We start from the raw sequence: 10,536 nt of genomic DNA, 5'->3' as shown, positions 1-10,536 counted from the left end.
GTCTGTGGCCCTAAAACTCTTCTGTACTTTAGTATGTAGTGTAGTAAAACGACCAAAACTCTTCTGTACTTTAGTATGTAGTGTAGTAAAAAGACTAAAACTCTTCTGTACTTTAGTATGTAGTGTAGTAAAAAGACTAAAACTCTTCTGTACTTTAGTATGTAGTGTAGTAAAAAGACTAAAACTCTTCTGTACTTTAGTATGTAGTGTAGTAAAAAGACTAAAACTCTTCTGTACTTTAGTATGTAGTGTAGTAAAAAGACTAAAACTCTTCTGTACTTTAGTATGTAGTGTAGTAAAAAGACTTAAACTCTTCTGTACTTTAGTATGTAGTGTAGTAAAAAGACTAAAACTCTTCTGTACTTTAGTATGTAGTGTAGGAAAAAGACTAAAACTCTTCTGTACTTTAGTATGTAGTGTAGTAAAAAGACTAAAACTCTTCTGTACTTTAGTATGTAGTGTAGTAAAAAGACTAAAACTCTTCTTTACTTTAGTATGTAGTGTAGTAAAAAGACTAAAACTCTTCTTTACTTTAGTATGTAGTGTAGTAAAAAGACTAAAACTCTTCTGTACTTTAGTATGTAGTGTAGTAAAAAGACTAAAACACTTCTGTACTTTAGTATGTAGTGTAGTAAAATGAAAAAGTATGTGATTTGGATCGCATGGATAGTTTCAAACACAGGCTTTTACTTTGAAAGGTCCCGCCGGGTGTGTGTCATACATATTTCCAGCTGGTGTTGTGGAGTTTGGATCAGAAGTCACACAGAGCACACCGCGGCTTCCCTTCACTTAACTCTCCTGGAGCTTTACACTGAGCACCGACTCACTCCCACTTCCTTACCCGCCTTTCGGTCACTGATTCCCCGCCATGGCCTCCGTGGTTTGCCGGGTGCAGTACCTGGAGGACTCGGACCCGTTCATATGCACAAACTTCGCGGAGCCTCGCAGACCTCCGACGGTGTGTGTGGAGGAAAACGTCCCGCTGGGGGAGCAGCTCGCCGGGATACACAAACTGCTGGAGGCGCCTCTCAAGGTGCGTCAAACTCTGGAGCTTTTTAGCACTGAGTAGCGTTGAAATAGAAAAGGACTAGTGCATTGTCTGTCTGTCTGTCTGTCTGCGTGTATGTCTGTCTGTCTGTCTGTCTGTCTGTCTGTCTGTCTGTGAAAGTTTGGAAAACGCTTGCATTAAAATCTTGGTCTGAAATCTAAAGGAATTACTGGAAAATGTTTGTCAAACTTTGGACTTTTGACAGGCTATGAGAGCTAGACTACTATCTATCTATCTATCTATCTATCTATCTATCTATCTATCTATCTATCTATCTATCTATCTATCTATCTATCTATCTATCTATCTATCTATCTATCTATCTATCTATCTATCTATCTATCTGTCTGTCTGTCTGTCTGTCTGTCTGTCTGTCTGTCTGTCTGTCTGTCTGTCTGTCTGTCTGTCTGTCTGTCTGTCTAGATGCTTAATTTTAAAGTATTAATTGATAAAAGTTAGGAATAATTCACTCACTTGATATCTGATATAGCCCAGAGTTATCTGTATAGGTGTGACGTCACATGCGACTATTAGTGGTCTCCCCCTCACATGTGACTTCATTTAATCAGCATGTCGTTAGTAGCCGTGTGTGTGTGTGTGTGTGTGTGTGTGTGTGTGTGTGTGTGTGTGTGTGTGTGTGTGTATTTTAAATCTTAAACTTTGGAATATTCAACATTTGACAGACAGTGAGAAGAAATGTGATAAATAATAATTTGCATATTTTAAAGGAGAGAACAGCAAATAAACTAAATCTAAATCTTCCTCGTTGCACATTTTGAACTATATCACACACACACACACACACACACACACACACACACACACGCACACACACACACACACACACACACACACACACACACACACACACACACATACACACACACACACACACACACACACACACTTTGCTGGCCCAGTTTCACTATAGCAGTTGAGTGTGAGATGTTTCTGTGCTGACAAACTCCCACACATAGTCCAGCAGAGACATTCATCATATTAAAACAGAAATATAGGTCACACACACACACACACACACACACACACACACACTCAGTGTCACACACACACACACACACACAGAGACACACACACACACACCATACTTTAATAAGGGTCAGACCATTCTAAGAAGAGATATTCCATACAGTGACGTTGCAGTTATTTTTAGTGAGTATAAGAGTTAATATTTTGGCCTTTTAATATGAAATTTGTTGTTGAATTTTTTGAACCAAACTGTGGGCCCTGCTGCTGTAAACAACAACAGTGAAACAGTAACTTTTCAGGAAGCTTTCTAACTTCAAACAGTGTTCCAGGGATCTACATTTTCCTGTGAGGAAAGTTTGTTTATTCAGTCATGAGAATAAAACTTAGAAAATGTTTCACTTCTCTGTTTTTAGTATTACAATCCAAGATGCTGCTGTCATCATCAATCTTTAAAGTCGCTACGAGGAACTTTTAAATATTTCTGAAACATTCTCATTTTTCCTCTGATGATCATAAATTACATGTACAGTCCCCTCCAATAGTATTGGAACAGTGAGGCCAATTCCTTTTATTTTTGCTGTAGACTGGAAACATTTGGGTTTGACACCAAAATATGAATATGAGACAATAGCTCAACATTTCAGCTTTCATTTCCAGGTATTCACATCTGGATCTGATACACAGCTGAGAAGATATCATTATTTGTAAAGGAACGCCACATTTTTAGGCGAGCAGAAGTATTGGAACAGATACACTGAAAATAAATTTAAGCGAATAAGACTTAACGCTCCCATATTATACACTTTTCGGTTCTATTATACACCATATTATATGGTCTTAGTGGTCCCTAATACGTTCTATTATACACCATATTATATGGTCTTAGTGGTCCCTAATACGTTTTTCTTTAATTGTTTGCTGAAAAAAACTTTCAGATAATTTATTGTACTATGCTGATGTTCAGCTAATCTCACAATGGCCTATTTTTTAAAAAGAGCTGCAGCTCCCCTCGTAAATATACAATCTTTGAGCTCCCCCCGCCCCTGTCCGGAAGCGAAGCCAGATACGCCTCGCCATCTGTCTGTCAGGGCCGTGGACCAATAAGAAATAAGGGTGTGGGCTGCACAGTGGAAGCTTCTGGCTTTCCAGTTTGTGAGGTCAGAAAAGGGGATAATTCTGACTGGAGTGTATTGGGGGGGAGGGGTGGGGGTTTCAGAAAGGGGGAGAGAGAGAGAAAAGGAGAGATTGTTATTTTTTTAAATATTTTGGCAGTCTCTAGGCACACCGTGGACCCATGGATATGTTAGAACACATTTAAAAAGTGCATTTAGCATAATATGGGGACCTTTAATGTTTTGTTGCACTAATAGTAGATGATATTAAATGTGAAATACAATAAAAAGTTAATATACAAAATAAAAATATAGTTTTTGACCCGCCAAATTAAAAGCCTGTCTGACGAATGAAGCCGTTTCCTGTCGGTGACTCAAACGTTTTGTTTTTATCCTGTTTGGATCGCCGGCCTCTCTCCCTGACAGGATGTGTGTGTGTGTGTGTGTGTGTGTGTGTGTGTGTGTGTGTGTGTGTGTGTGTGTGTGTGTGTGTGTGTGTGTGTGTGTGTGTGTGTGTGTGTGTGTGTGTGTGTGTGTGTGTGTGTGTGTGTGTGTGTGTGTGTGTGTGTGTGTGTGTGTGTGTGTGTGTGTGTGTGTGTTTCTTTCTGTGTGTGCGTGCGTCTCTTGCACTCTGTGTGTGTGTGTCTCTCTCTTTCTGTGTGTGTGTGTGTTTGTGTGTGTGTCTCTCTCTCTCTTTCTTTTTGTGTGTGTGTGCGTCTCTTGCACTTTGTGTGTGTGTTTGTGTGTGTGTGTGTGTGTGTGTGTGTGTCTCTCTCTCTCTTTCTGTGTGTGTGTGTGTGTGTGTGTGTGTGTGTGTGTGTGTGTGTGTGTGTGTGTGTGTGTGTGTGTGTGTGTGTGTGTGTGTGTGTGTGTGTGTGTGTTCTTGCACAACTATTTTCGTTAGGACCAATATGACTTTTAGTCCTTTTAAGAATGAAGACATTTTTGGGAAGTGAGGACATTTTGTCCGGTTCTCAATTTGGGACAGGCCTTTAATGTGCGTGTCGGTGTGTGTGGAAAAGTGTGTGGGTCTGTGTGTGTGTCTCTCTCTGTTTGTGTGTGTGTGTCTCTATGCCTGTGTGTGTGTGCGTGTGTCTCTATCCCTGTGTGTATGTGTGTCTCTCTCTCCCTGCGTGGTTGTGTGTGTGTGTCTCTCTCTCTGTCTCTGTGTGTATTTGTGTCTCGCTCTCCCTCTCTGTGTGTGTGTGTGTGTGTGTGTGTGTGTGTGTGCGTCTCCCTCTTTGTGTGTGTGTGTGTCTCTCTCTCCCTCTGTGTGTGTGTGTGTGTGTGTGTGTGTCTCTCCCTCTGTGTGTGTGTGTGTGTGTGTGTGTGTTATTGAAGTGTATCTCCTTACTGCAGGCCAGTCTGTGTTGGGACACGTTGATACACAGATCCATTCTCTCCTGATCAAACCTGTTCTAACTCCACTAGAACTAAACTCTTTATTTACTGTTTCACTCAATATTTTATTTAACCTTTATTTACCCAGGCAAGCAAATTAAGATCAAAACTCTTATTTTCAAGTGCAGCCTGGAGGGGAAGGGGGAGGGGAGTGCTAAAAGTGAAAACAAGGTTATATATATATATTACACTTTTACAAAAATATATAAAATACACTTTAAAAAATTCAATATAATACAATACAATAAAATAAACAGTTAATCAATAGTGTATGACAAGAAGGGCAACTAGCAGGTGCAGGAGTCGACTAAGATTTTATGCAGATTTAGTTTGAAGACAGAGAGAGAGGTGAAGACAGAACGTTTAAGGGTGTTTTGAATAACTAAGAAAGCGTTTGTCAGTTTAGAATTTAGGTTCACACACACACACACACACACAGAGGGAGACGCACACACATGAATGGGAACAGGTCTCCCTTGAAAAAGAGTCTCCGGTCTCAATGTGATTTACCTGTATAAATAAAGGTTAACAAAAAAAAGTATGCTACACTTGGGACATACTTTAACTTATTTATTTCATCCTAACATGGCTCCTTGATCTTGCCTCTTGCTTTTATATCCGTCTCATCCCCGTTTGTTTTCATATGGAGGCTCTGTCGATGTGACGTCACTTCACGTGCGCACTGGATTGTGGGTCAGAATCGCCCAAATAGGATGCAGTTTTCAACACTAAAAATCTCGGCCAGATGAAGTAGGACATCCGGGTACTTCTAACCATCCTAAATCTGGCCACAAGAATCTGGACATCCTAAATCTTTTTTTCTACCATACTAAATAGTAGCCTGGCATCGCCCACCTACCTACTTCCGCTCAATTGTCATTTCCCTTCAGTAGTCAGTCTGGGTCTGGGGTATATTCGCGGGTTTTCTCAGGATAGATTTCTGCCGGTCCAATCAGCGAACAGAGGGAGTGGCTCAGAACAATGACGTTGAGGTCGTGCGCCAGTTTCAGTTGTAGTCAGAAGCCGGCGCATGACATGACGTCACGACCAAACGTGATGCGATTGGTTGGCAGATCCAGAGTGGCACTGGGCAGATCCAATAGTTTTAAACTTCAACAGACACCCGCCTTCAAGTGAGTGAACGTTTGTCAGTTGAGATTGGAACACAGCCTTGGTATGATTTTGAACATAGGGTCAGTATAGAAAGGAGAAAACACAGACACACACACACACACACACACTCACTCACTCACTCACTCACTCACTCACTCACTCACTCACTCACTCACTCACTCACTCACTCACTCACTCACTCACTCACTCACTCACTCACTCACTCACTCACTCACTCACTCACTCACTCACTCACTCACTCACTCACTCACTCACTCACTCACTCACTCACCCACTCACTCACCCACTCACTCACTCACTCACTCACTCACTCACTCACTCACTCACTCACTCACTCACTCACTCACTCACTCACTCACTCACTCACTCACTCACTCACTCACTCACTCACTCACTCACTCACTCACTCACTCACTCACTCACTCACTCACACACACACACACACACACACACAGGGTCAGTATAGACCCGCTGGAATCTGCAGCATCAGATAAAGAGCGAGTAGATTACATTCCTGCACCAAACAAACCCCTAATTATTCTCTCTCACACACACACACACACACACACACACACACACATAGAAAGAAACACACACACACACACACACACACACACACACACACACACACACACACACACACACACACACACACACACACACACACACACACACACACACACACACACACGTAGACCAGAGCCTGGACCTTCAGGCCGAGGTTCAGTGATTGCAGCCTCACCGACTCTGTGACAAAGTATTTAAGTCGAGTCGCTGCAGGTTTCTAACATGTTTAAAATGGAGATGTGACTTTGCCAGGCGATTACTGACATTTAAAATGAGAAATATTCAGAAATATTTGAATAAAGATGCACATGTTCCAATATCCAACTAAATATACAAAATCTCTAAATTCATAATTGCTGGAATTTTTGAATTTTTTTTAAAAATATTTTTATTTATCTAAATTCTAAAGCTATAGTGAGTAGCTTCTGTCCCCCCCCCCCCCATGAGGAATCCTGAGTAATTACAACAACACTGTCGGTGCATCTACATGAGGTAAAGCCTTCAGTGATGGCACATGGATTTTATACCTTCTGCTGTACGTCCAGGTTTTTTTCTTAGCAGTAGAACCAACAACTGAAAAATTTCTTGGACTCTTCTTGGGATTTTTCTGAGCTCCTGCACCAGTGTCGGGGGGGGGGGGGGACACCAGTTTGTAAACGCTGCCATACTGAGAAATACAGAGAGAGTTTTGTGGAGCTGATAATAGGCTTAATCAACTTTGTGTCAACTCGTTTGGTGATGGCTTGAATGTAACTGACATATGAAAAAAGTTACCCACTGTACCTTTAAGAGCAGTTTTCCTAGCAGGACACCAGACTAGACTCGTTTTCATCCGCTGCATTTTTGTGGTTTTGTTTTAGGAGGAAGAGGGTGTGTGTGTCAACAAGAGATAAGGAGGGAGGGATGGAGAGAGAGAGATGGAGAGAGATGGAGAGAGGGGTGGAGAGAGAGAGAGGGAGGGAGGGAGGGATGGAGGGATGGAGAGAGCGATAGATGGAGGGAGAGAGAGAGAGGGAGAGAGAGAGAGAGAGACAGAGGTAGAGAGAGACAAAGAGAGAGAGGGAGAGAGAGACAAAGAGAGAGAGGGAGAGGCAGAGAGAGACAGAGAGAGAGAGAGAGGGAGAGAGAAGGACGGATGTAATACTCACATTAACCTCTCGATAAGAACAAAGCTAACTTCCTCCTAGACTTCAACACTGTGGCTTCAGTTTTACACACTCACTGTGGCTTTAAATAGCATTGTAGTGGAATAATATGATGCTGCTCAAAATAAACTCTTAAAGCCCTACTTCACCGGTGGGAATATGAAGGTGTACTGAACTCTGAGATCCTATGTAGTATAAATGTGCAAACATTTTAGAAATCGGTTCATCCTAGCCTGAGAAAAGGCAGAAAGAGTGTTTTATGGTCTCACTGTCTAACCCTACAGTTTCCTTCTTGTGACATCACACATGGTAAAATGTAGGGTTAGGATTAACAGGACAGCTGGGCCAAGGGAAGACTGAGGGAAGACTGAGGGAAGAAAAACCTCATTCATTATATTATAATAGTGATTTTATAATGATAGAACGCCGGTTCCGTTTGGGTGAAGTATTCCTTAAAGTTATGTCTCCATCTTTAAATATACACTTTTTTCTACTTAAAGCTACAGTGCGTAACTGTTTCCATATAAATGTGTGTGTGTGTGTGTGTGTGTGTGTGTGTGTGTGTGTGTGTGTGTGTGTGTGTGTGTGTGTGTGTGTGTGTGTGTGTGTGTGTGTGTGTGTGTGTGTGTGTGTGTGTGTGTGTGTGTGTGTGTGTGTGTGTGTGTGTGTGTGTGTGTGTGTGTGTGTGTGTGTCCCTTAGCAGGTGTATTTAGTCGTAAACTTTCTGCTGTAGAAGAATGTGGCTCTGCTGGTTCTGTGTGTGTGTGTGTGTGTGTGTGTGTGTGTGTGTGTGTGTGTGTGTCTTGTACTATGGGCATCATCATGGCAGATTGTTTTTCTAGCTTCATACCTGACCGTGACTCAAGAATCTTAGCTATGCTCCGTGTGTGTGTGTGTGTGTGTGTGTTTTGGCTCCTGTGTGTGTGTGTGTGTGTGTGTGTGTGTGTGTGCTGTCTATATATAGAACTTACATCATTAAGAACCCTAGATCAACATATTTCACTCTCTCTCATTCTCTTTGTGTGTGTGTGTGTGTGTGTGTGTGTGTCTCTCTCTCTCTCTCCCTGTGTATGTGTGTGTGTGTCTCTCTCTCTCTCTCTCCCTGTGTATGTGTGTGTGTGTCTCTCTCTCTCTCCCTGTGTGTGTGTGTGTGTGTGTGTGTCTCTCTCTCTCCCTGTGTGTGTGTGTGTGTGTGTGTGTGTCTCTCCCTGTGTGTGTCTCTCTCTCTCCCTGTGTGTGTGTGTGTGTGTGTGTGTGTGTGTGTGTGTCTCTCTCTCTCTCTCTCTCTCTCTCTCTCTCTCTCTCTCTCTCTAATTTTGTTTAGTTAACTGATGGATCTAAACATGCCTTTTGTGTGTGTGTGTGTGTGTGTGTGTGTGTGTGTGTGTGTGTGTGTGTGTGTGTGTGTGTGTGTGTGTGTGTGTGTGTGTGTGTGTGTGTGTGTGTGTGTGTGTGTGTGTGTGTGTGTGTGTGTTAAGTGACTTTTTAGACATTTTGTTTAGTAAACTAGTGCATCTACAGACATACCGTGTGTGTGTGCGCGCGCGCAAGTGTTTGTGTGTGTGTGTGTGTGTGCGCAAGTGTTTGTGTGTGTGTGTGCATGCGCAAGTGTTTGAGTGTGTGTGTGTGTGTGTGCGCAAGTGTTTGTGTGTGTGTGTGCGTGCGCAAGTGTTTGAGTGTGTGTGTTTGTGTGTGTGTGTGTGTGTGTGTGTGTGTGTGTGTGTGCGTGCGCAAGTGTTTGAGTGTTAAGTGATTTTTGTAGACATTTTGTTTAGTAAAGTAGTGGATATAGACATGTCCAGACAATGCATTACTCAGTAACAGTCAGTGCGTTTACATGCAGACTCATAATCGGATAACTAAAGGAATAAGACCTCAACAGGACTTTTAACCTGCATGTAAACACCTTTATCCGATCTACTTCACACACAAATCGGCACAATAACGGACAAGAGAAGTCGGATAAGAACACCTAGATAATTCGTTCATTGTCGGCTTTCTCTCTGCATGTATACAGGGATCGGACATCGCATATCGGACTTCTCGTTCTGTGCTTGTGTGCCTGCGCGTGATAGGCTACACCATGGGTTATTGACGGAAGAGAACCGGACGTGGCTCTAAAACCACTTGTTGAAAGCATGGTTGAAAGGGCTACAGCGCCACCTAGCATAGTGGAGACAGCCATGCATCGGACATTTATCCGATTTCTAAAAGGCCATGTATACTCAGACAAGTGACACGGTCCGTTCGAGTGTCTTGTTCGATATATGTGATAATCCAATCTAGTTGTGCCATGGAAACGCACTGACTGTTAGTTTGTGCACTTGGTATGTGTTTGTAAAGTCAGTAAAGACACAGATCATGAGGAGATATTCACACAGTACAGACAGGTAGTGGATCATGAGGAGATATTCACACAGTACAGACAGGTAGTGGATCATGAGGAGATATTCACACAGTACAGACAGGTAGTGGATCATGAGGAGATATTCACACAGTACAGACAGGTAGTGGATCATGAGGAGATATTCACACAGTACAGACAGGTAGTGGATCATGAGGAGATATTCACACAGTACAGACAGGTAGTGGATCATGAGGAGATATTCACACAGTACAGACAGGTAGTGGATCATGAGGAGATATTCACACAGTACAGACAGGTAGTGGATCATGAGGAGATATTCACACAGTACAGACAGGTAGTGGATCATGAGGAGATATTCACACAGTACAGACAGGTAGTGGATCATGAGGAGATATTCACACAGTACAGACAGGTAGTGGATCATGAGGAGATATTCACACAGTACAGACAGGTAGTGGATCATGAGGAGATATTCACTCAGTACAGACAGGTAGTGGATCATGAGGAGATATTCACTCAGTACAGACAGGTAGCGGATCATGAGGAGATATTCACTCAGTACAGACAGGTAGTGGATCATGAGGAGATATTCACTCAGTACAGACAGGTAGTGGATCATGAGGAGATATTCACACAGTACAGACAGGTAGTGGATCATGAGGAGATATTCACACAGTACAGACAGGTAGTGGATCATGAGGAGATATTCACACAGTACAGACAGGTAGTGGATCATGAGGAGATATTCACACAGTACAGACAGGTAGTGGATCA

At 42.5% G+C, this 10,536-nt stretch overlaps 1 protein-coding gene across 1 annotated transcript in view; it reads left to right on the top strand.

The window, feature by feature from the left end:
- Positions 1 to 794: 794 nt before the first annotated feature.
- LOC307270652 (FH1/FH2 domain-containing protein 3-like) overlaps positions 795 to 10,536 on the top strand; it is a gene marked incomplete at its 3' end in the record, with an annotated part of 13,626 nt that continues 3,884 nt past the window's right edge. The window contains exon 1 of the mRNA XM_080054536.1: positions 795 to 1,033. Within this exon, the coding sequence (XP_079910662.1) occupies positions 869 to 1,033 (165 nt within the window). The remainder of the gene's footprint in view (positions 1,034 to 10,536) is intronic.

This window comes from Ammodytes marinus (assembly GCF_949987685.1).
Source record: "Ammodytes marinus genome assembly, contig: scaffold_314, whole genome shotgun sequence".
Lineage (NCBI taxonomy): Eukaryota > Metazoa > Chordata > Actinopteri > Uranoscopiformes > Ammodytidae > Ammodytes > Ammodytes marinus.
Note: the sequence above shows the minus strand (reverse complement) of the source record. Positions and strands in the feature narration are given on the sequence as shown.